This window comes from Vanessa tameamea, chromosome 8 (assembly GCF_037043105.1).
Source record: "Vanessa tameamea isolate UH-Manoa-2023 chromosome 8, ilVanTame1 primary haplotype, whole genome shotgun sequence".
NCBI classification, from domain to species: Eukaryota; Metazoa; Arthropoda; class Insecta; order Lepidoptera; family Nymphalidae; genus Vanessa; species Vanessa tameamea.
In genome coordinates, this window is record NC_087316.1 from 6,662,481 (window position 1) to 6,689,340 (window position 26,860).

Below are 26,860 nucleotides of genomic sequence, written 5' to 3' on the forward strand. Positions count from 1 at the left end.
AAATAAAAGTCTGAAATAACTCCTCGGGTAACATTTTCATTTACAGGAATTCATACATTTATTCCTGTGGGTATTCACCAATGTAAACAATAATTGAACTATCAATGAAGAAAACCATATTTAAATGGTTAAATTTTACAATTAATTTTGTAACTTTTAGTACATATATATTCATTACAAATTCTTAGCACAATTATTATTTATTCGAAATACTCTTGAAATTTCAAATAAAATCACACTGCAACTGCACTAGTAAATTTTTACCTGATAATTCTATTCACACTCGGCCCGTAAACATGGACAACTGTCGTATACTCCTATGAAAATTTTGGCTGATACCCAAAGTATACTTATGTAACTTGTTGGCTAAACTTAAAACTCTAATTGCATTCTAGAAACGTAGTAAAAATATTACATTTAAAAAAATGATTGAAAAGAAATATCTGCTAGAGTGAAATGTCTCTATAGGAATTAAATCAATTAATTACTTTCTATCCAATTTCAAAATGCTATTTGTGCCTGGAAGGGTCAATTGATGTATCCCGACATACAGGAATGATAATTATACATCCGTCTGGCTATATTTTCCTTGTTGTCTGGCTTATTTAACCTCTACTAAAAGAGTATTGAATGTTAAAGACATTCTTTAATGTTAAATCTTAACTGTATTTATTTTTTTGAATATCATTCTGTTACGTACATCTAAAAACGCATTTTATTTGCATAAAGATAAAAATATCTAATAGAGCTTCCATTTGGGATAAAATCTTTTACCCCAACTATAGCTTAAAGTTCCAAGATAACCGTTGTACGTAATGTAAATAATATTCCAGATTCAAACGTCATCTTTTGTTAATTCGGATCCTACTACAATATCTAAAATAATGAAAAACATCAAATTAAGCTCTAAGCACGACAGAAAACATTACGGGAACCTTAATTTGCGATTAAGGCGAGCATAGAATGCGGGGTGAGCGGTGGTGTGGAGGCTTCAGAGTGCATGTGCGGGTATTGGGGGGTGCAGGGTGCGGAGTGCGCGGGACAGGCGCGCCGCGGGCCGCCACTTCTCTGTACTCGAGGAGCCCCGGTACACCTCGGTTTCCGGCGGGTGCTCCCTCGCGGATTCGCAAGTGTGTCCCGCTGCGCTAGGCCCGCGTGCCCCGTGCCGGCCACGTGCTCGCTTACTGCTCGTCGTTCGCTGTTCGCCCACTGACGGTGACGACACCTCGACTATACTAACTCCATTGATAAATACCGTAATTACTATACGATTGATGACGACTTCCCGCCTTATGTTGACTTTAAAAAAAAACAAAATATTAACATTTTAAAAAAAATAATAATTTGTCGTATTTCATTAATTAACTACTGCGTGAAAAAATCTAAATAAATATTTTTATTAAAATAGAAGGACAAGAGTAAAATTTTATTTGTTAATTTCTTAAAGTTGCTTACAGTTTTTAATCAATTATTTCATGCAAATTTGGTAAATGGACAAAAAGACTTTGAAATCAGTGTTCCACTTAGTTGATGTATCGCCATGGAACCTACTCAGGTCACCTCGGACGATCATGATAGATCGTATAAAATCTACAATATGTACAAGGTAAGCATTAAAATAAAATAAAAAATAAGTATTAGAATATACAGTTTTTTATGATTTATAACAATTTATCCTAATTAGATTTAATACCTAAAATCAAATTAATTGTATACAAGTAGCCTTACTTTAGAATCGTCAGTTTAAATGTAAATCTACAACGAACTACTAATGACTCTATAAAATATATATATAGACTCTACCAAAAAAAACCGGCAAGAAAGATATGTTTATGTTCATAATTGAAATTGATTTCATAGTACAAATGTTGTAAGGACAAAATAAAATTCGAATATTTTTTTAATTCAAAGCAACATTATTTAATAATTAATAAAAATTACTAGCTTTCATGTACGTTATATTATTTTAGTATATATTAATTACAATTCGTTAGACATGAGTGTTACTTATGTGACTAAAATATTTATACGAAATCAATCTTGGGTCAGATTAGCCACAAGCCGTTTATTTAGCTTTAAGATATTCAGTACAGATAATAATGTTTGAAAAAATTGCTTTACAAAAGTCCATATAATAATATATCCTATATATGTGTTAATTTTAAACGTGACATACGTTCCTAGTATTATTAAAATGTTGGTGCATTTTTAATAAAAAAATCTCACACAGTAATTACGTAATTGATGTACAACACAGATATACGTTTCACTAAATGAATATCTCATTAATATATAAAAAATGTCACTCACGGAAATCCGTGTAAATAAGTATTTTATATTAACAATTTTAATTACGTAACCGTGACAACTAAAATAAATTGATACTAGAGAGCTAGAGTGTCTTATTTTATCAGTCCGATTGAAAATAATTATTTCTGCAATAGTCCCTTTATTGAGGTAGGCTTTAAGCAATAGAACTTTACGCTGCGACCCAAAGCAGCAGTAACCATAAACGTCACTCAATAAAACAAAATGTATCAAACATGCATATTATATGTACAATGCTAATTTGACGCCAGTAAAACCACAGAACATATAGCTACTTCTATAAATATATATATATATATATATATATTTATAATTAAGTAAGTAATTTTTTAATTCTGGTATGAAGGGTTATCAATCGGTAACAAAATTATAGTTAGTTTATAAATTTCATACTTTTGTAGCAAAAAAAAGGTTATGACGGATACATATCTACTTACTTCTAACGAAATATTTTATTTTATTTAATATTTAAAATTAATAGACGGCTCGGCTCTTCTAGATATTTTTCCCACACATCCAGATTTTCTAATACTGTTTCATTCGTCAGAGAACACGAGCTGATTTGTCAACGCAATTGTAAGGACATGAGAAACTCGTTGGAACCAGGATTGGAAACGGCGACCTTTGATTAAAATCCGCGTCATTAATAAATTACCAAGCCGTGCGAATTAATTATGTGCGAAAATACTTTGAAAATGGATTTATGTACTTTTTACTTATCTCGGAAATTTATACGAGCATAGTGCAGGGTAAAAAATATCCATTAAGATGATTAATATCAATATAATACCTATGTTTCGTATTGATAAGTACCTTGATTAATTTCAATTACTTAAAAAAATACTTATATTAAACAAAATAAAGGAGTTGAATTCTAAAAATATTTACGGATCTACATACATACGAATGTTGTTTAGGCAGTTATTTATAAAAAATGTTGTCTTATTCCTTTCATTGTCGAATCGATGATGATAGGACGAAAGACATCAAAGTCTACTAAAAAATTATTAGTCTTTGGCTCAATTGTAAATTAATAAGCATTTTCTATCAATGTTTTCTGCAATTCATTTATTTTGTTAATGATATTTTTTCCTACAAAATGTAGATAATTCATACTAATATTATAAACGCGAAAGTAAATCTGTAAGTCCGTCTATTCACTTTCACGACTAATCCACGTAACGGATTTTGATGAAATTTGGCTTGAACCCCAAAAAAGGATGGGCTACTTTGGTCTTGTTAACCTTAACGTACTATTTCTTAACTACTTCTTTTTGAATAAACCTTTCGCAGGTGTAAAATAGTTTTTAAAATAGTTTAATGTTAGAAATGAATGAGGGCCGAATTTCGACCAATGAACGATCACTAGAAATAATAATAATAAAATTAGCCCTTTTTACAAGTTGTCTCACTCTTGGGCCTCTTCTCGGTATGACAAAAAATAGGATATAATCTACCACAGTAGCCCAGTTCGGTTTGAAAGAAGTACAAGTTTGACTTGAACTTCGAAAAGTCAGAGGTGCGTGCCGTAAGATAGCGTTGCCGACTACATGCCCAGCGGTCTCTACTAGACTATTGCTGTTACCTAATTGAGTTTTTTTTTTATAAAAAATTAGCTGCATTTTATTTAGTTTCTTTTTATTTTTTGGTAATAAACTAGATATATATTAGAATATACTTATAACAATTTTGTACAATACCATAATACACTACAGATACAATTAAGGTCTACTAATAAACTAAGTCTAATCTTATAATTAAGGCAACATACGAAGTGCATTAATAAGACTATAACAAGTTCGTGTCTATCGAACAATTGTATGTGTTAGTTTCAACAGTGGGCAATACATGTCAGGACAATATACACATTTTTTTCCGTCAATACATAACGAGGAAACTAATGGTTCCAATTTATTAATTATTATTGGAGGTTCACTTGAAGCCCAGAATAAGCATATGCCTGAATCCTACAGGAGTTCTCGGAGGCTGAATGAAGGCGTGTTTTTTCTAAAAGCTTTTAGTTGCTTTGTAAAATACACTAAGCACGCATTCTAAAATGATATACGATGGTATTGCTTTATTATACGTATCTAAATCGTGTGTCTTAAAAAGCACAAGGAATAAATATCCTTTCAACAAGATTTAAATTTCAACTAACTAGTGACTTTTTAAAGGCTTTTAACGTTGGTTCAGTCGAAGGCCGAGGCTACAAAAGCGCCCTCGGCGTGGCTCGGCCGCCACGAGTACTAACATCCGCGGCGCCCCACCGCAGCGCGCGCCGCGACCGCCACGCAGTCTTCCCGCGCGGTCCGCACGTGTGTCTAGCGTGCCTTTACATCGAGTTTCAACTAATCGTTTCCGATAAAACTCGATATAAATCTTTAAGAAAAAGTGAGATTTTACTTTAAAAAAATAGTTTGTGTCCGTTTGTGTGTTGCGGACGTAAACTTAAATCTATTGAACATTGTGAACCAACTTTAGTGATCTTTCAATTAAAACTGTAATTGTTATAATTTTACTTCCTCAATAGATTAATTAGATATTACATGGAACCGGAACGTATTTAATTAAGCCAGGAATTTATTAGATCTAGTGCAGATAGGATATGTAACAACTTTAATAAGCTGGATGGTGGGTACTTAACTTTCTATTAAGTATTTGTTTTGATCGTTTTTTAAAAGTGATAAACATTATTTACAAAATTTGTTTCAGATGAAACCATTTAATTACACTTTATTATTAAAGTTCAATAGCATAGCTTCATTAATATATAAAGAGAATATATGTATTTTAAATATACATTTTAATTTTCAAATAATAAATGATTATCATGAGTAATAAAATTAAGTATTATTTAGATATAATAAAAAGATTTATGACTTCATGATTATTATGTTAATCATAAATGTTATGCTACGGTTGAAATAATTCATCTACATACGTTCGTTCTTAGTGAAAGAGCTAGATCTTAATTTTAAACAGACAATTAATTTAACATACGGCACAATAACACATAGTGAAGTACAAACAAACGTTGATATCCACTATCTACTGACAAAGTGGGACATAAGACAGATATAACCATTGATATTAAGATAACAAATGCTTAAAAAAATCATTAGAATTTAATTGAAAATGAGCAATGTTTCTATATAAAAAAATTAAGTTATCTGAAGAAATTGTCTAATTTTATTTCTAAGAATAGAGGTTTGATTACCGCTTGTAAATATATTATGGCAACTATAGGTACTAATAGTTATCGGTTTGGATAAACGGTTAACATTAGTATAACTAATCAATTTTAGAAAATATTCTTAATAACGAATTATTTTTATACACCATAATAACACGTCGAACTTTTAACATATTAATTAAGTTTTCAGTATGATATTTATAGTTCGGAGTTCGATGGTTCGGCACCAACAAGAACAAAAAAGTAATAGATGCACGGCCCTAAAAATATTTGTTTAATTTAAAAATATAAGCATCATCTTATTTATTAGTACAATAATATTGTGTTTAATAATTGGTACTTTATCTTACTTTTAGAAATATTTACTATATATATCGTATGCACTTTATATCTAGTATAATTAATACGATTTTATTAAAACATAAGTAAATTAAGGAAGAAAGAAAAATATAATATTTAAAACTCCTTGTAACCGGCAGCAACGTGTAGTATATATATTACAATATTGTAATTTAGTCACTCAAATTTATTAGGTAGATTGTAGGTATATTTTTCCATGACAAGATCTATCCAATCATTTTTTAATATAACAAAAGGCTTTACAATTATCTAGGGTTCATTCGACAGTCCCCTATGAAATGTAAAGACATATATGGTTACGATGAAAGATGCGTTCCAATTGTAATAACATCAATTGATTTAACGCTATTTTAGTGGGAGGAACTAAACGGGGTCACCGACCGGCAATTATGTCCTCCTAAAGAATTCTCTACTACACAACCGACATTAATAATGAATTCACGTTCTCTTACAATATTCAAATGCTATGTATATAAAATGGATTTTATTATTTCAGTACGTTTGAATATACGATATTTTATGACTACTAAATTACTTATTAACATTTATTAAAATTGTAATGAATAGACCGTAAAATAGAAGTATTATTAATATACTATTATGAGATAATACTATTATCTGACCATAGGTACTATAGGAACCATTCGGTTTGCAACTAATAAAGTATTAATATTGAAGAATCGAAAAACTGTATAGAAAAATATAAAAATTAAAAATAATTTTGAAAATTATTTAGGCAAATAGATACCTTTCGAGGTAGGTATGTTTATTAAAGTTACCTACTTTTTAAAACTTTCTACTTTCCACGCTCTAAAAACATATTAGAAACATACTATCGTTATGGACGGCACATTATAATTGACTATTAAGATTTATTGGAATTCTTTTCTTGTAATATTTTAGCTTTTATTAAAGGGAGCGTCATGTTGTATTGCGAGAGAAACAGTCTTACTGTTGAAAAGTTTCGTAATATTTTTAACTGTTCTTAGAGCTAGATAAGCCTTAAATGAATTAATAAATGATTTATTCGAGTTCGACATATTACAAAATCGAATAACACAGAGAGCAATTATCGGCATGTCCTTTCACTTAATATTGATAGTGTGCAACGTATAAAAGCCTATTGGGACTGTAGCAGCCGGTGTGCTACAGAAACCGGTCATGGAATGAGACCGACAACTCAAGGCACTACAATATTGATAAATTTTTGGAACATCGACGCTCATTCATTTTTCATAAAAACTAGATTACGCAATCCAAAATAAATAATGCTATACTATATAGATATAACATCAGGGTATCTTTTGTACTAAAAAAATATAAATATGAAGTAAATTATAAAAAAAAAAAAATTAATAAGATGCTAGATAATATCATGTTTATTTATAAGATGTTATTCGTGCCTCATAAGTAATTTACAGTAGAGCTCTTCCAGGTGTAATTATTGTAATTTATCACGATTTTGAGAAAGCGGGTGCTCGTAAGATTATGAAATATATATGATTTTTTAATGAAAAAATATTTAAATACGTTTTTTTATTGAAATAGAATAATCTATTCAATGAACATTATAGATAAAACTTAAAGTCTGCAAATTCATTGAGAACTAACGGCGGATTCAAGAATACGGTTCAACGAACATTATTAGATATATTATGTAAACTATTGAACCTCTGGAGTTCTCCAGAAAATCCTTAAAAGATCAATTTTACTAAACTGAAAAGTAAAAATAATTTTAACTGCATAGCCAGTATTTATTTTCAGGTCCGACGATAGAAAGAGCCAACAACATATTGACCAACAATTATCATAACACTTCTCAATTGAACTGATCGCAAACATTAATTAATTTCGTTAGTGGATTGCAAAATTAACCTGGATCTCCAAGAATTTGTGACATATTGCTCCAACTGACTTGTTCAATATATAATATATATATATAATCTAACCTTAATCCAAACCATCATTACATATAATCTATTCCAATCGAAGTAGGAAAAAAAATTCCAAAATTTGAGTTTTAAGTTTTAACAGTTTCGTCGACGTTCAAAACGCAATTTTTTCGCAAATCCAAATTGTTTAATCTATGATATTCACTATGAATATCATAGATTAAACAAGCTGTTATGTTTGGAATAGGGTTTACTGTATACCTCATGGGGTAACGCTTGAAAGACAAGTTCATTGAAGCTCAGCGAAATTAATTAAAGGTTTATAATACTTACTTTAAAGCTACACTTTAAATCATTCAGACATCCTACGGATTTATTATACTCTGTAAGAAACAACTTAATAATGAAACAATTATATACTCTAATAATTCTCACTTCAAAACTGCAAAACAAATTGCTATATTTTGATCCTAGTATTTAAAAAAGAGAACTAACAATAAGAGAAGAGGTGTCCAGAAGAGGGACTTAATGGCTTTTGCTGCAACCCAATAAAAAACAAGTCTTGTACAACAGAATAAACAAAGCCTCCTATACTATACTAATATATTATATTTAGATTTTTTCAAAAAAAACCTCTTGAAAACTGTTAAATATTATTCAGTTTTGATAAAATAAATAGATTTTATACTAATAGAAGGTCTCTGATATATCGGATAATGTAATCTTAAAATTTTTAATTTAGGGTTTTTTTTTATTAATAATAAATAAAATAAAAATTAGATGAAATCTTAAAATATTTAATTAGAAATAAATACTTCAAGATTTTCTATGGATAAATTTAAATCCATAGAAAATCTTGAAGTATTTATTTCTAATTAAATATTTTAAGTTATAATATAATTTCAGTTATAACAATATTGTACTGATTGTGGAATTCATTTTCGTTCCAGTTAGCATTTCTTAAGATTGCAATATCAAATTGCCTGAAGTTGCACACTCAAGTACCAATCTGTGTATTAGTTGATTCGATATTTATTAGTACATAAAAACGTACGTCAAGTTATTAATAAATGATTAACTATTATGATATTTTCCTATTGCATATTTCATTATAATTTCGAAATAATTAAAAAAAAATGTCTATTTCCCTTAAAACAAGTTCCAAGAATTTATTATATTTTCGGTTTTCCGTTAACCTCATGAATCAATTTTTATACCATTCTTAATCACACACGAATCTATTCTACAATTATATATATATAAGCGAAATACCAGTCACTGATTAATCACGAAATCTCAGAAACTATAACACCTACAAACTTGAAATTTGGCAGGTAGGTTCCTTATAGGTTTTAGACATCCGCTAAGTACGGATATTACGAATTTCTACCCGTAAAGGGGGTAAAACGGGTTTGGAGGGGTTCAACTGGTTTTATATATTTGAATCTATAAGCCGTGAACTCATTTTGATCTGTTTCATAATAAAATTATTATTCATTTTTCTCATTTATGATGTACTAAAGAAAAAAAAACATTATAAAACCTAGGTAATAGTAGAAATCTTAATATTTTCTCGCGAAGAGCACTTCTCATTTTTCTTATTATTAAATTGCACCTGTGCAGGGCGGGTCACGTTATCTATAATAATTTAACTAGTATTGTTTATATTTAATCACGATTTTTTTTAATGTTATTGTTAAGACAATTTAACACTTGAAAAACTATACGGTGCTTGCCGGAATTTGACACCAGTGTCGGTATTTAATCCTCTTGCCCTATTTAATAAGCTCAGATTTAATGAAACAAAAATTGTTTTCATTTATTCAATTAACAAATACAATTCACAACAAAACAATATAACTAAAAAAGTCATCTGAATTATTTTCACAATTTTTTTTTTATCATCTTACATAACATTTTTTCTTCATGCACACGAATTAAGACGAAATTAAAGTTATAAGCATTGTAAGCAAAGCACTATGTCTACGTTGGTCACAATTGCATATTTATTCAAATGAAATGGCTGTATTTACATAATATTATAAGTTTAGGTTTTATCTGAAACGACTATGTTTCTGAACTTTAATTAATTGTATTTCTTCATTGATTGTGTTGGAATTTCTTGTAAAATTACTCGTTTATATATACACATATCAATATAGAATTAAATTTCGTAATAATATATTACATTTTGTGAAACGTTTGTGGAATTTCTAAAAAAAAACTTTTTTTTGTCTTGGTATGTTAAAAATAATGACTTTTTAAATAGATCTATTAGATGAAGCTGATTAAGTTTATGCAACATTTTGCATAATCTAATTTCGCATACTCTAATATACGAAACAAACCTTCCTTTAAAATTACCATTTTGATAAGAACACTCTAAATTTTAATTCGCTCTGACTTATAATTATACTGTGTGTGATTAACAATCAGCCAGAAATTGCCTTTTTATAAAATATATGCTGACTAAAAATGTATACAACGAATTCTAGGTATTACAAAATAAGTGCTTGATTGAAATTGATGTAATATACAAATACTTAAGCATTCATTTAAGCTCAGGATCGATAGTAAAAAAGTATAAAAAGATAATATCTTCGTTTATATAATTATGCTTCATAACAAATATGTATAAGCATTAATCCCTTATCAAGTACAATCTCATTACATTGAATAACTGTTTTTATTAAGTTTTGGATAGCAATCTTAAATGAAGTCTAGAGATTATGATCGATGATGGAAATTTATTAAAGTATAGATGTAAAATATAAGGTAATAAAATTGAACTTAACTATCATGTCGGATAGTTAACGAGGTTGTTGTGTCGATCATGGTTACTTTGTTCCCGTATTGCCAGGAAATAAGTATCCATCGAGATACGCCATAATAAATTCACAATCAAGATAAATTAAGCGTTTACCAGACGTTGATCTTCCATCGTGATTATGTTCAATTACAGGACAACTTCGTTAGCAAAAGATTATTTTTTCACTGGTAACAAACTTGTTAAGTAGTTAATGAAAAAATTGATACTTTACAGATTTTACGTTACATAAATATTGTTATTATACTTTTTTTTTGTTAAGATTATGTTTTATCACATTTCAAATTAATATTTTTTTTTTTAAATAAATCCTTCAATAATGTATTTTTTTTTTATTTTGCAGAGACCAGAAAGCCTGGAGTCCCTGTCCATCTGTCGGAACACAAAGGCAAGTGTGTACGCTATGAATGATCAGGTTAGTGATAGTGAAACCATGAATTTTGTTTTACTTAAATCACCATCACATTGAAACACATACATAAACAATCAAAATAAGATTTTATTTTAAATTAAGGATGATTTGTCAATGTGAAGAGATATAATCGGATAAGATTAATTTAGGGCTTAATGATGTATGTAATGTCAAATCCGTACATATATTTATTTTTTATGGTTAATTTAAGTGTCGAAATGTCAAAGCCGAATCATTTTATTATTTCTAATGAAAAAAAAATCTTATTTCGTATAGTAATTTACGATTTTTAATATAATGAATGTGTAATTTGATGAGTACTGCGTTGCCGTAATTACGTGTCAATGTGGTGGACGTACTAAGTTGAACACCAGTTCACAGAACGCTACTGAAACGCCAAAAGTTAAGCACGAATATGTCGACAGCGACAAAGGAACAGTAGTTGATTTCCTTAAAAAAATTAAAAGAGTTATGAAGTTTCTAAAAAAATATTTTATTGGCCGTTCGACAACAAATACATATACTTTTTATGCTTAAAGTTTCATTTTATCAAATAGCACGGAGTTAAATGAGACTTTATTTGTTGTATGTTTCTTTCAAATCATCGGCTAAGTGCCGTTTTCGTTTTTTTTGTTATACTTTATTAGACGCGTTAGTATATTTTACATACATCCTTTATCAGTTATCCTTAATCAGTTTTTGAATTTTTTTTTTTGTGATAATGATGTGATCAATATACAAATCAAAAGAAAAACTTGCTCCATCGATTGAAAATAAAGATAGCCTTTGATTGATCTGAATTTTGGTAAACATTTATATTTCGACTCCCTGATAACGGTATGTGATAGGTATATGATAGGTAAAGTACCCGCATATTTAATTTTCAATATCAAATCAAGAAAAAAAATTACATAATGTAATAAATACTTATCTCAGAGGAATTTTTGTGTTAAGTCACAGAAAACTGCAATAGAATCACATAGTCTGTCCTACCCTGGTAGGGTGTTTTTATAAGACCGATGGCGTCGTGAGATGTAGCTCACATTCACTGTAACAAAGCAGAAGCACCAGCAGGAACCGAAGTAAATGAAACTGAACCAGCAAGCCTCATGTATGCCTGCGATGTATTACGCTAGGGCGGAGGGGCTGCATCTTCTGCAGCGCTGGTAACGTCATGACGTCAAAAAATTCTGGTGATAAATATGTAGTAGCTTTTTCGGATTTTAGACAGCATATAATACATAAAAAAAACCATTCGTTTAATTATAATAATAATACACCATGTACCTTTTAATGGAAGTGGTGTCGTAGGATAGGAGACTCCCGTTGCACCCACAGCTCCCCCGAATGGGAATGGATTACGATTTTTTACCGATTATAATATAGAAGCAAATAGTTTGGCTAAAACACACTTTTTGGAGAATCTGATTTTTCTCAGGAACACTGGCGCTACTCAAAAAAGGTATTGAACAAAAAAAATTGTATAACCTACAACTTTGTGGATTTAAATCATTTATTTTCTTAAGCAATTTTAATTTTATAAGTTATTTTTTATGATTTTTTAAATTCAAAGAATCCTGATTACACATAAATACTTCACGTAAAACTAGCTATTTAGTAGAAGGAAATGGTCTTTTAAATCGCATTACAAATTCGATGACCGTGTTCGCTATAATATTCTGTTGATTTTTTACAATTAGTTCTTTTTATTAAATCAATACATTTTTACAAATTTATTTCAGTTTTGTCATTCTACATAATAACCAGCATGCCATTAAAATCCTCTTTAAATTTTTTTAAAGAAAAGTTACGATACGACGCTCTCGTCTCTGGTCGCCCTCAGTGGTAGGTACTATATCATAAGTCTTCACGCACGTGCCAACAACAACTACAAAGTTTTAACTCAATCGGATGTACGATACACGAACGCATAGAATACGAACAAATACTAGGAAAACATATTTATATGTATTTATTTCATGGAAGATATATATATATATATAATATTTATTATATATATAGGCGAACAGGCTAATGGGTCATCTGATGATAAGTGGTCACCATTGGCGCTGTAAGAAATTTCTTAAATCGCCAATACCACCTTTGCTAAGAATGTACGTCCCATGTTCCTACAACAATATTAAGTACCTGAATATGTGAGAGAAGTCTATTTTTCTCTTATAGGTGTTTCTCACGTCCCGAATTTCTAGATTACAGAGGAGGAGAGGTCTACGTCACCTATAGAGGTCTCACATATTTTTTATAAGTAAGACCATCCACAACAAATGTGTACGAAATATTAAACAAAATTTGTGTATGTATTATTAATTGAAATAATAACAGGACATAATAGTTTACAAAAAAACTTCCATAAAAACAAATAACAGACGCACATTTGATCAATAAATGCATATGTAATTATGTTCGTTTTAAAAATACTACTAATAAACTTAGAACTTAATTTATAGTCTGCTCATTTTTGGACGTAATTTCGTTATAACAGTTTCTGTTCCTAAGAAATCACTCTTATCTCCGAGACGAACTATTTATTTTGTATCTGCTAATTTAGAACATAAAAACTCGTAGTTTTATGTTCTAAATTAGCCCACTTACAAACCAGCGACATAAAATTAATGTACTTTATATACTACTTACATCCTTTGCTGTTAAAACTTGGTTACTCCTGACAACTACCCTGAGGTTCGCGTTTGTGATATAAATGGCATTTTAGCGGGATATATTAGAACAAATAGATGGATAGATGAGAACCCTTAAACAGAGAATATATAATTTATCTATCTAAAAATCTATATATAAAATATAAATGTGTGCCATCAAAGTCGTGGGTAAAACTAGTAAAAAATTAAATAGGTATCGATATTTAATCGTGAACTATTAAATATCGATACCGTTATCACAACATTCCTAGCGCACTATATACACTACTATTTTAAGTGGAACTATTGTTTATTACACCAAACAAGTACAGATTAGCTCCGCAACATGGGCGGTGAGAAAAGCTTAGACAACTAACTTGATACTGCTTGGTGACTACGTTTTTTCATAATCTATTGGCACATTACTTAAAATTAACACTACATATATTGAAAAATTGTTGGATGCTGTTTATAATCTTGAAGAAAAGGAAAAAAGTCTTATATTATTTAAAATATTAGTATAGTAGAACGCCGATTTTATCAGAACGCCAATTAACCGAATCGCCAATTGTCAAAATTAAAACCAAGTATTTTTGTTTTGTTGTAACAAGCTGTAACTCGCTGTAGTCCAGATATATTTCAACCGCTATGGTTGTAGAACTATATTTGTTAAACTTTATTCTATGTGTGACAGTTCGTTTTTCTTTATTACAAGTCTATGTCCAATTATCCGAATTTTCGGTTATCCCAATCGACCCCAGTCCCAATTAATTAGAAAAATCGGCGTTCTACTGTATATTTAAAAATTATTATAACTATTTGCATAATGAATATCCACAAAAATATTTATAATATTCGTAGAAATAGTGACAATCATGGCATAAAAAAAGTAAAGACATTTTTTTCCAAGTTTCCAACATCCCAAGTTCGATGTGTTCAAGCTCATAAATATTAGTTTCATGATAGCTCTGTGGTTCCGATAGTAGAAGATTACATATTTTGACATCGCCTAAAAAAATTCGATGAAATACTAGGGCCCTGTGGGGTTGGCTGTTTTTATAGTTTGTTTTTCGAACACAATTGCACGTATCTTCATAGAACGAATACTTTAATGACTTTAATAACAATAAAAGAGCAATACGACTCATGGCAGACACGACATGACATTACGTCTAGCTAATTACACGATCGTAGAAATAATGAATAGTTAATAACCTCACAGTGCCATTGTAACGGTAGGTGCTACCAATCTGCCAAATCAAAAAAAAAATTAGATATAAGATTATATAAAACCTAAATTCTAAAGAATGCTCCAATTTTCTGTTATTATTGTAAACAAAATTTATTTTATTTTTTATATAATATTTTAATAAATACTTCGCCTTAGTAACGAATACAAAATACTATTTAATAAAAAAATTAACTCAAATGATCAAAACACTTAACCGAAATTATTGCTTTATCTCATTATCGTACCCCTTAACTATACATATATCTTCCTTACTTGAACAATTTTGATTTTAACATGAGTATGTATTTCTAAACTATAATTAATCAATATTGTTGCAGACTTTTCATACGCCATCTTTCGGAGACGAAGAGTTTGATATTCCGTTGATCCACGGACAGCATGCTGCAAGTGGCGGAGGCCAAAACTCACACATACAATACTCCCAACTTCACCACTCTGCGCCTCAGGTTTGTTTACATAATTTTGTCTTTTTGTTAGATTCAATTTATTTTAATTTTAAACAAATCAAATGTAGCAAAAATCATTGTAATATTAAGCTAAATTATAATTTCAATAAATATATGGATATATTTAAATTAAAATAAATGCACAAACAAATAATTTTCTTGTTGTAATATTTTGTATTAAGTACTGCCTACTTTTACGAAATGCGTCCTCGATCATCTGTCCTACTTTTTAGATTGCTTTTATTGAAATGAAATTGCCTTTTAATAAATTCCGTTAAGTAGGCGCTGGTCTCGAAGATATTTTAGATCATTCTTAAAACTATTTTAAAAATAGATGCCATGGTGCATTACTTTACGTTTCTAGAACAACCATTAAACTTTATTGATGATAATTATAGAGGAATTCATTCATTGCGATAAGATTGGTTATTTTTGAAAAAAAAATTAAGTAACTAAAATGGCAATTTCAAAATAATAAATCTAGACACGACAAATTAATGTAACCTAAATCTAACCTTGAAAAATTGTTCAGTATGTATTATAATCAATTTTGTTGTATAGTAGGCATAAGCTCAGCTCTTCATTCTCATGTGAAAAATGAAAATCATTATTCTTAAGGTGGAAATGATCATAGAAAATCTCGATCGCGTCCATCCAAACTCACTTTTAAAAATAGTTTAAATGCTTTCATGATAAAGAAAATCTTAACTGCTTACCTACTATTTATATTAATATTGATTGTCGCTATCTTTATGTTTCCCTTTACCCTTTAAACCACTGAACCGAATTTGATGAAACATAATAACTTAAGACTTTTTTTTGCCTAAAGCCTAACTACCAAATACTTAAAACGCGAGCAAAGTCGCGTTTCTAGGCAATAATAATATAATAATAATATACTCTCACATAAATTAATTAAAATGAAATGAAAATAAATTCCTTAAAAACTTTTCTCATAAAACTTATTAAATATTTATTTTTTGAAGACAATGTAACCCTATACTTATTCAGGGTCAGATTTAAATATCTGGATGGCCTTTGGCGATAAAACTGTGGAGGCCCTTAATTATTTTCAAAATAAATTGATCAATTGTTTACAGACTATATAAAATTGTCCATATATTTAGAATCATATTTTATTTAAGGAATGGATGGATATACGTGAAATGGCTCCATTTGAATTACGTTGATTTTTTCTTAGCAAGCGCTACTAAAAAAACTTAAAGAAATATGTTACTATGTCATATACAAAATTTTATCATCTTCTCCAAAAAAATCATTACTATTATAGGTAATAGAAAATAATTATTTGTAATTTCTTTCTTTCTCGTCACTACTGTTCACACATTCAACATAAATTTAAACACTTACAATTTAATTTTGTGATACAATAAACCTTGTACATAAGTCTATTTAGAACGATTTTACAAATAATTGTAGGTTTTGCGAGCAACTATATATCTGTTTTCATGTGCATCATAAAAAATAACTCGCCGTTTTTTTAATAAAGTATGCGCCATAAGCGTTCTTTAAAAAAATCTCTATTTTGAGGGCTTCTCTTTAAAAGAGGCCCCGCCCGCGCCGCGCCGGGGCTATAGCCGATAAATCCTGCCCTGACTCATCAAGTATACAAATTAGGTAAACAAATATGATGACTTCCCATCGTTAAAGAAACAGTGTAGAACACTTGAATAATATTTTTTAAGCGATTTGTAACTGTGCAATAGTTTATATATGATTAGTTTGATGTTTCACAAAGTATTACATTATTTACAAATTTCAAAAAAATTAAGCTTCTGTTTACGGTGTTTTCATTACCGTCTTTACCATAGTGCACACGGGGCACGTGCCCAAGGCCCCCATCCTGAGAGGGCCCCGAAGAACCAACAATTTCTTTTACACATTTGTTCCCACGTTGACAGCTATGTATATTTTCGAAAGTGATATATTTGTAAGAAATAACTAACATATTTATCAAAAAAGGCTATAAAATAGCCATAAGATGGTACAACCAATCTGATTCCAACGAATATACGAAAATTACTGCACCATTTATTTGAAACTGTTCTTAAGGCCTGGTAAAAGCAAATGATTTGTACATAGTAGTAAATATCTACCGAAAAGGCCCCAAATTCATGGGTGCCCAAGGGCCCCAGCATAGTTTGAGACGGCTCTGGGTGTTTTTATTCATAAAATAATTATATTTCAATATAATTTATTGGCTATGTAATCTTAGTAAACAATTTTTAATATCACCAAATGTCGTTTTGATTCAAAATAACACAAAAAAAAATTAGTACATTTCTACACTCTGTATTCTAGTGTCGCAAGTTCTAAAGCTACTAACAGATGTTCGGCGCGGGCATTGTAGTCTTACAGCCTCTTAAACGCTGCTGCATTCACATGGCTAGACTAGGAACCAAGACATATAATGAGAAACTCTTCTTAAATAGTATAAATATTTAGTTTTATGTATTCGATTATGATAATCATAATATCACAGGCTCAGAATCTTTGAAAATCGTTATTGTAAATGTCAACGTCAAAATATATCAATCATTTTTACCAGCGTTGCAGAACTATCGATAGTTGACCTCGAAAACTAGTCAGGATATCGATATTACTATCGATAGTATCGTATTGATTAATACTATCGATACTATCGATAGCTCTCCGTGAGCAACACTATCGATAGTGGCAATACTATCGATAGTATCGCTAGCTCTCTGTTAGCAATACTATTGGTAGTAGCGATACTATTGCTACTATCGATAGTATCGATAGTTTTGGACTATCGATAGTTTTGCACTATCGATAGTTTTGCACTATCGATAGCCAGTGATTTTTTGATAGTATTGGTTTTTTAATGTAAATAATGTATTCGTTATGTATTTTAATCGCTACACTCAAGATTACTACAAAAAATTTTCATTGTAATGCCACCGTCCTCCTAAAATTTTTTTTAATGTTATTGGTATTTATAATGTTTATTCATAAATCAAACACAAAAAATATTGACAACATTTTAAAATTTTTCATTATTCCTTATTCCGCACAAAATGTCTTAATTCTAAAAAGTAAATATTGTGGTAAATTTAATTTCATTTATTTAAATATACACTATAGTTGACCTACTAAATTACTTATCTTGAGAAAGTAATACTATCGGAAATTATTAGCTATCGATAGCACAAAACATCGATACTATCGATAACTTAGGTTAAAAGTAATGGTTTTTGCAAAACTATCGATAGTATTGCTCACGGGAAGGTATCGATAGTATCACTTACACCTTAACTATCGATAGTCTATCGATAGTGGACTATCGATATGCAACACTCATTTTTACCCATGGTAATGACAAATTTGACAATATACATTCAATTTCAGTAGTATTTTGCAACTATGTAGGTTTAGAAAGAGTAACTGTTTTTTTATTTACTTTCGTATCTTTTTCTTGTTTTTTGGTAAATCTCGTTTCTGTGATATTATTAAGAATACTAAAACATTATTACTCCCTACCTAGGTTGGTATGATGAACCCGGCTCAAGATGGATTAGCTCCGCCGGGTGGTGCTCCTTCATATCAACAACCTTTATATTTACAAGAACCACATACGCCTGTCACTTCTCACAGGTATTATTTGTTTGCTATTTCTATTACTATTCCAATATGTATATTTACTAATATCAGAATATTAGTAAAACAGTGTGAAAACAAGTTTAAAATAAATAAAATTTATGAAACAATGTTGATATATATTTAAGAATAAGAACATATAATTTAAAAAAGATTAAGATCTAAGACTATTCATGGTGATAGTGAATTTTAAGATTCTTAACCTAAAAATCACAAACTAAAGAAGAGGCTACAATATATCACAAAATTAACTTCTATAATAAACATAACTCAAAAAAGATAGAATTAATATTATCAAAACCAACATAAATCTTTGTTTATGTTTCTCAATACTAAAAAAATTAAAATTTTATTTAAAAGGCAATTTTTTTTTTTTTTGTAATAATTTGATGTATTTTTTTCCCACAGTAATGCTGCTGCTCCAGCAGGTAATTATATGATCCAGCAACAGCCTGGTGGTCAACAACAGCTGCTCATGCTCCAACCAACTCAAGTCATGAGTGGTCCACCGACACCAAGTACTCCAACCCAGCCTGGACCAGTTTATGGATCACCACAGAGAGCCTCACCACCAGGAACTACAAGTGATGACTCTGATGATAGTGTGCCTTCACATCATTCTCAAGTAAATATTAAAATAATGTTAATTCATAGTAGATTTCATTGTAGTCCTTATTTAATAAATTATTGTAATCATGTTAATCAGAATCAATTTATTAAAATAAAAAATATTATAATTATCTCTCATAATTGTAATTTACTATAAAAATATCTTTCTCGTGTATCATAACTATATTATAGCTACGTGTTTTATGTGTATTTGTTTTTATTTATATTTTTTGTAAGTAGTTCATTGGCATACATTTCATGTTAATTTATTACTGTCATTAAATTGAACCAAGTTTATTTTAAAATTTCTAATAAATTCGTTGTTTGTTGGTAGTTGCCTGGTGATGCGGAAAGCCTTCTGCCTATCCATTATTGCTCAGCGAGCCGGCAGCAACAAACTACGCTTCATCAGGTATAGGAAAATTTTATACTAATAAGATAATAGATTTATATACAATAAATAGAATTGATAGTAGACATGTGTTGCCAATGAACTATTTAAAAAAAATAGCAACATATTTTTGATAAATCTTTTATTTGCATAGATTGGTGTTAGCAACATGGGTGTTAAAAGATCCTCACCAGAACCAATGGATAATGGAGTAACCCGTGGACAGATGCAGAAAAAGCCTAAAGTGCAGAAAAAGAAAAAAAAAAGAGATCCAAATGAACCACAAAAGTATGTCTTGAAATATTCAACTTGAGTATTATTACTAAATGGCTATATATATCAAATTACCAGAACTAAATAACTTTATTTCCACAGACCTGTATCGGCATATGCTCTGTTTTTCCGAGACACACAAGCAGCTATAAAAGGACAAAACCCAAATGCAAGTTTTGGTGAAGTTTCTAAAATTGTTGCATCCATGTGGGATGGTTTAGACTCTGAGCATAAAAGTGTAAGTATTGCTATAAAGTGGAATATAAGGCATTCATAAAATCTTGAAATTAATTACTATAATTTTTATTAGGTTTACAAACAAAAAACAGAAGTAGCCAAGAAAGAATATCTAAAAGCGCTGGCAGCTTATAGAGCCAGCTTAGTATCCAAGGTAAGTCCATTTTACAGAATTATATACTCTACTATCCTGAAATCAGATGAATCACGTCAGCATATTGAAATTATAAATTCTATTTTTTTTACTAGTTCTACAAACTATTTATTTATGTATAATTTATTGTTACACCAGTAGAAAATAGTACAGAAAATGTTTTTGGATACTTAGTTATTTCTCTCAGGGTATTTCTTCAACTAGGTAAGTTGAAATAAAAATACAAATATATAAATGTAATTTAAAATATATATTGTTGTAATTTGAAGAATGTAATTCGATACAATCAATTTGTACTTATAAAGAGATTCTATAAGTTAATATTATGCATACATAGCAATGTATTGACTGCTACATTGGTCTAATAACTAGATATAACTATATAAGACCTGCAGATCGCGAGGTCCTAGGTTCAAACCCTGGGGTCGGGCTGATTAAAAGTTATAAGGGTCTGGCGAAAAATTGTCAGTAACAGCCTGGAGTCTGGAAGTGTGTACACTGCCATGCCTCGAAAAGCATGTACAGCCATGTGTATTGGTCCTGCGCATAAAATGTTCGTGTCGGATTTGCCGTTCCATTGGATGATGGGAGTGTTTACGCATTCACTCGCGCACTATAATTTTTTCGGCGTATTCGGCCAGTGTCCCTTGAGATTAGCCGCTGTGACCAATATCGGTCGAGACGACTTCATCATCATGTAATAAACTTTAGTAACACCCAACAATGGCTGGGCAAAATCCTTCTCTTCTCTCGGGGAGATGGCAAGGAACATATTTCGCGTGTAGTTTCCTTACGATGTTTTCTTTTACCGAGCATGTAATGAATTAGAATAAATAATAAACGAGATTGGGACCTCGAATCGGTAAGATCTTCGGTTAAGATTCACGTGTTCTATACACACTGGTCATCTCAGGTTGGAATATGCAATGGAATATTTCATGCTTAATGTGATTTTTTTTCCAAATGTAATCTACCTTAGCGTCATATATTATAGCGAATTCTAAAACTAAAATTTATTTGGTAACTCAGATTTATAGCAAAATGTCCCTCAAAAAAAAAAGATATATTATTTGTCTTATTCGCTAATACTTTGATTCGCATCCTCAAAAAAAAAAAAAGATTTATTATTTCTCTTATTCGCTAATACTTTGATTTGCATCCAAAAAATCACGCCCGCGAACGACGAGCTAAATCGTAAGGCGAATAGTGTGCGCACAGGTTACACTTTTACGTACGCGGTTCGCCTTGGCATTAGAGCACATATGTAAATACTTTATAAGAATAATGTTTGTGATAAAAATATAATTATATATATTAAGAAAAGTTACCTTACTCATTTTTTTATAAACATTAATAAACAAGGTTTCTCTGAGTGTATAATATCAGTAAATGAACATATTTTTAGGTCAATAAAGCTTTAAAAACATTTCATTATAATCTGCATTAAGACCGCCTTTTAATTGTAAGCAATACTGACATTAAACCATATATACTCTGTCTGTATGTCTCTTATGAAATTTGCTAGTAAAATTGAACCCTTTTAAAGATAAGCTACTTTTGCCACGTCAAACGTAACATCCTGTTTCTTATGTCTTAAAGAAAAAAAAATCTTCTGGATATCATTACAATAATTATTCCCTTTTCCCATTATGCATTCATTCGCAAAATTCTATATTCTAAATATTGTTATATACATATTTATAATATAGATAAAATTCCTAGTTCACGACACCCAGTCTGTAGTCGGTCTCTTCATACTGCCAAACTGGGTGTTTTGTTTATCTATTAGTATTTGGTTAAAGTGTATGTTTGTGTCTGATTAAAGTTGCTGTTAAAAATATTTTTGTGTGTCCAAAACAATTTTACAGAGATGGCAAAACATTATATATAATCTCTCCAAAAAACAATAATTACAAAATCTATTATATATATAAATCATAACAAAACGTATTTTATTACAAAAATACTTATTGTCCCACTAAAAAAATTATATCATTTTTAAAAATCAAAAACAAAAGTCGTTCGGGTGATTCAACGGAAAAAAGCCATAACAATTTGCTAGCTTAACTGTTTATGTTACATGTAAGTATAAAAATAATTCAATCAGTTATTTGACTCGTTATTAACTTAATTATTTGGATGGCCAATTTTAGGAAATAGGAAAAGGTTAATTTAAAGAGCTTACAATCACGTATGTATTAAGAATATATTTTTTAAAACTGGGAAATAAATTAAGTATTATAGTATGCAAAGAACGCTATACATTACTCTAAACAGAAAATGTTCCTAGCACGAAACTGATTGTACGAACGACGCTCTCGCTATTCCAAGGACCCGGCGAGAATGTAAAGCTGCCTTTCGCTCGTACGTAACGACTGCGACTGCGCTACATTTTTAAAACTGGTCACTCCGAATATCATGGCAACTAGCAACGCGTCGTCGTATCGACTAGTTCTTATTCTGTGTTCAGACTGTATTTGTTCTATTGTGTTATAATTTTGCTGCATAGTTGTTTCGGCCATTTATATTTTAAAATACATGTTAATATTACAATAATATAATTAAATGTATGATATAATAATTCGTAAACATTTAAAATCATACTAATATAACTATATACAAATAAGCGAAGCTAACTATTGTTCCACGCGTCTTCCTAAACCGGTAAGCTTTCGAAAGCTTTTATACGAGAGTTATATTGTTAGTTTTTACTAACAATTGTTTGTTTTAAGTTGATAATCTTTCTTTGATTACATTTTGTTATGAATTATTTAGTTAAAAAGTGAAATAAATGTGTTAATTCATCATTCTCTATTTAAACAATAATTAAAACCGTATTTATATTTATTTTATAAACACAACACTACTGATAAAAATCAGCATTATCATAGAAAAACTTAAAAGAAAATGTTTTTAATTCAGGGCGGCGAACAAGAAAATCAAATAATGTATAATCACAGCAATGCAAATGCTAACTATGGAACCTACTATCAAGGCCAACAATATGGTAACGGACACGCTCCACAAGCTTATGCACCAAATACAACTCCACAAGGCTACACACCTCAGAGTTTTCCGGGAGGTCAGCCTCCGCCTTCGTACGCTGGAGCCCCCCCTCAAGGATATCCTACAAATGCGCAACCATCACCTCAAGGCTATCAAGCAAATATGGGACATAACCCTCAAACATATCAGGTAGGTACATAAAGTACTTTTTCAATAATACATCATTATATATCATGAGTACTTGTGAGCCTTTGCTGTCATATATGTGAAACATTTTTAAGTAGATTACATTGGACAATTATTAAGTGATGAACTTGTATGTTGAATAAACTTACTTTGTGTTAGAAATATCAAATATGAAACATATATATCAAACTTTTTTGTTTAACAGGGAGTCCCAGGGCAATCGCCTCAAGGATATCAAGTAAATCCTGCAAACCCAACCCAATCATGTCAACCTAATATGGCACAGTCACCAAGAAGCTATCAGCCAGCACAATCTCCAAACTATGCTGCAAATTCAGGATTGTCACCACCAGCCTATAGACAAGTTCAGTCACAATCACCACCAGTGCAATCTGTGCATGCTGCCATGCAGTACCATCACTCCCAACAGGTAAAAAATTAATTTAACTTTCCTTTTTTGTGTTGCATAAAATTATATTTTTATTTTGTTCTTATTTGAAATGATGACAAAAAATAATATTGCTTTATTATAATTTAATAAAGTTATTAGATCAAAATAAAATCATTAACAGATGCAGCAAGCTCACCAAGTACAGCAATATCAGCAACAACAATCCAATCAACACCAACAACAACAACCCCAATTGCAACATCAGCAACAAGCTCAGCAACCACTTCAACATCAGCAAACGTCACAGCAACAGCAGAACCAACAGCAGACTCAACACCATCAACAGTCACAACCACTTCAGCAAACACAACAACAAAATCAGAATTCTGGGTTAAAAAGTGAACAGACTCCCAATAACAATGCAAATTCAAATTCTGGAATGCCACACCAGTCTCCAGAGGTATTTATGCAGCAATAGTACATAAATCCATTAAAAAAAGACATAATATGTTATTTTTTAACTAAATATGTTTTTTTAATTTGCTAACATTTTCTTGTATTATAATGAAATTTTACTTCAATTCAAGCCCAACTTGTATTTTACATAATGTATATTAGGTATTCCTTTCTTTTTTAAAAACATTTAATTTTTTCTTTAGCAAAATGAAAATGGAAGTACACCATCATGTATACGCCAAGGCTGTACTAATCCTGCCATTTCTAATAGTGAATGGGAGGATGAATATTGCTCCAATGAATGTGTTGTTAGTCATTGCAGGTAATAGAGAAAAAAATAACGGAATATTTAACGCAGAATTGAAAAAAAAAAAATTTAACATCATTTTTATTTCTTTCAGGGACGTCTTCAGCTCATGGGTCGCATCAAACACCAATAATCAAATGCAAAATTTTTCTGCTGTCAAGTGAAATTGTCACATATCAAAATGTACAGTAGGGTATAAAACTTTAAAAATAATATGAAAGTTATTAGTATAATACTTTGCCTTGTTATGGTTATTTATTAATTCATTAGTAAAAATGATAAATAATAATGGTCTCAGATCATGGTTGGAAATTTAATTGCCAAATGCATCAGAAATTTGCATATTTAATTTCAAAAGCATATAGTGCCTTGACAAATAACCACAACTATACATCAATCTTCATATTTTTAATTTAGGACAAAAAATCCAATCAAATTTGTTTTATTTAAATAAAATTATCTGTGACTTATACATTAATCAGAATAAAAATAATTCATGATAAATATAAGCTTCACTATATGTATTTTATTATAATCAATCAATATCTATCTTGAGTCCCCTAATATACTTCTTTGTAATACACATATTTAAACTTTAATGGAAGGATCGGATGTACTGAAAAATATTTCCAATTGAAAGTTAACCTTAAGTGAAATATGTATAGAATTAATAGGCTATTTTAGTAAGAATGAGTATTGGAAAGTTGTAATACAATATTATGAGTATTTCATTGGTTAATATTTAACTATATTTCGCCTTAAATACTTTTTTTTTGAGACATTCATTTATGATGTTAGAAAAGTAATCTCGAAGAAACGTAATTATGCTATAATGTTGAAATATATGAAAAAAAAATAATGTAAAACAATTGAAATGAGAAACTTATTCAGATGTATATATTTAAGTGTTGATTTAAAATTTATATATTTGATAGGAGGATATGAAAGTGGTGAATGTAGAGTATGAAGGTAAAAAAAAAATTACCTACTTCAACACATTAGTTATTCATAAAATGTATTCATGATAGCAATACAAATTTATTCCTTTAGAAGTTGTGCTTAGCATAGGATATAGCTGGACCAAAATTTCCTTTATATTCAGAACAACTGATACTAGTTTAAAATATGTATTTCTTGTTTCATTGTATATTCAGTAAGTTACAAGTGTAAATAAATTCTTGCAATAATAGGAATAGTGGTAAATAAGAAAATGTCATATTTCAATTTTATGTAATTTATAGTTATTCCCAATAGACTATGTACTATTTCCTTAAAACAAAATATCCCTATGTATTGTAAAATAATTGTGTATAAAATGTAACTAGAACAATTATTTCATTAAATTTCTTAAGCAGTATTTGTGTTATTTTTGTTGTAAGTTAAATCCTTTTTAAATAATTACCAAATTCAATTGAAAATTAAATATATTACAAAAAGTTATACATAATGCCTGTGGCTCTTTAAATCCATAATAAAATGAACTAAAAAAACATGTTAACTCATACTTTGATTGTAATGATAACTATCGGAATTAGTTTGCCATCTATTTTGTTATATCGCTTTTCTACCGACTTCTGACATGATTGTCCTTAATGTAAACAGCATTTTCATTCAACAGTCTTGTTTAAATTCAAAATGCAATTTTAATTAAAAAGTGTTAGTTTATTAATAGAATAATGTAAAATTATCGAAACAAATATTTGTGTCGTTACTGAGCTTTGTGACATAAGATAAAAAAACATTAAATACAATTCTGTGGGCGCCCTTCACTAGAAAGGTTATAGATTAAATACGTATGTCGCAGTACAGAATTGGAAGCTGTGAATATTTAAATTACGTAGCAA

General features: G+C 29.8%; 1 protein-coding gene across 4 annotated transcripts; it reads left to right on the plus strand.

Annotated features, from left to right (window-relative positions):
• Window positions 1–1,395: 1,395 nt before the first annotated feature.
• Window positions 1,396–26,373, plus strand: LOC113399960 (TOX high mobility group box family member 3-like). 4 transcript variants are annotated; one of them, XM_026639288.2, is made up of 14 exons: window positions 1,411–1,606; window positions 10,944–11,015; window positions 15,239–15,367; window positions 18,894–19,003; window positions 19,415–19,631; window positions 19,950–20,027; window positions 20,161–20,294; window positions 20,382–20,517; window positions 20,590–20,670; window positions 23,593–23,865; window positions 24,068–24,292; window positions 24,435–24,713; window positions 24,913–25,031; window positions 25,111–26,373. In XM_026639288.2, the coding sequence occupies exons 1-14, from the start codon at window positions 1,541–1,543 to the stop codon at window positions 25,178–25,180; spliced, it is 1,989 nt and encodes a 662-aa protein (XP_026495073.2). In that variant the 5' UTR covers window positions 1,411–1,540; the 3' UTR covers window positions 25,181–26,373. The 4 variants fall into 4 exon arrangements, with proteins under 4 accessions (XP_026495078.2, XP_026495073.2, XP_026495076.2 ...); XM_026639290.2 differs by lacking the exon at window positions 1,411–1,606 and adding an exon at window positions 4,617–4,959; XM_026639293.2 differs by lacking the exon at window positions 24,913–25,031 and having other exon boundaries at window positions 1,396–1,606.
• The last annotated feature ends 487 nt before the right edge of the window (window positions 26,374–26,860 follow it).

What these genes read in the sequence shown, in the direction of transcription:
- LOC113399960 (XM_026639288.2), top strand. Translation starts at nt 1,541, where the DNA reads ATGGAACCTACTCAGGTCACCTCGGACGATCATGATAGATCGTATAAA. An exon ending in TGTACGCTATGAATGATCAG is followed by an intron (nt 11,016 to 15,238) that starts GTTAGTGATAGT and finishes ATATTGTTGCAG; the next exon opens with ACTTTTCATACGCCATCTTT. An exon ending in TGTGTTGTTAGTCATTGCAG is followed by an intron (nt 25,032 to 25,110) that starts GTAATAGAGAAA and finishes TATTTCTTTCAG; the next exon opens with GGACGTCTTCAGCTCATGGG.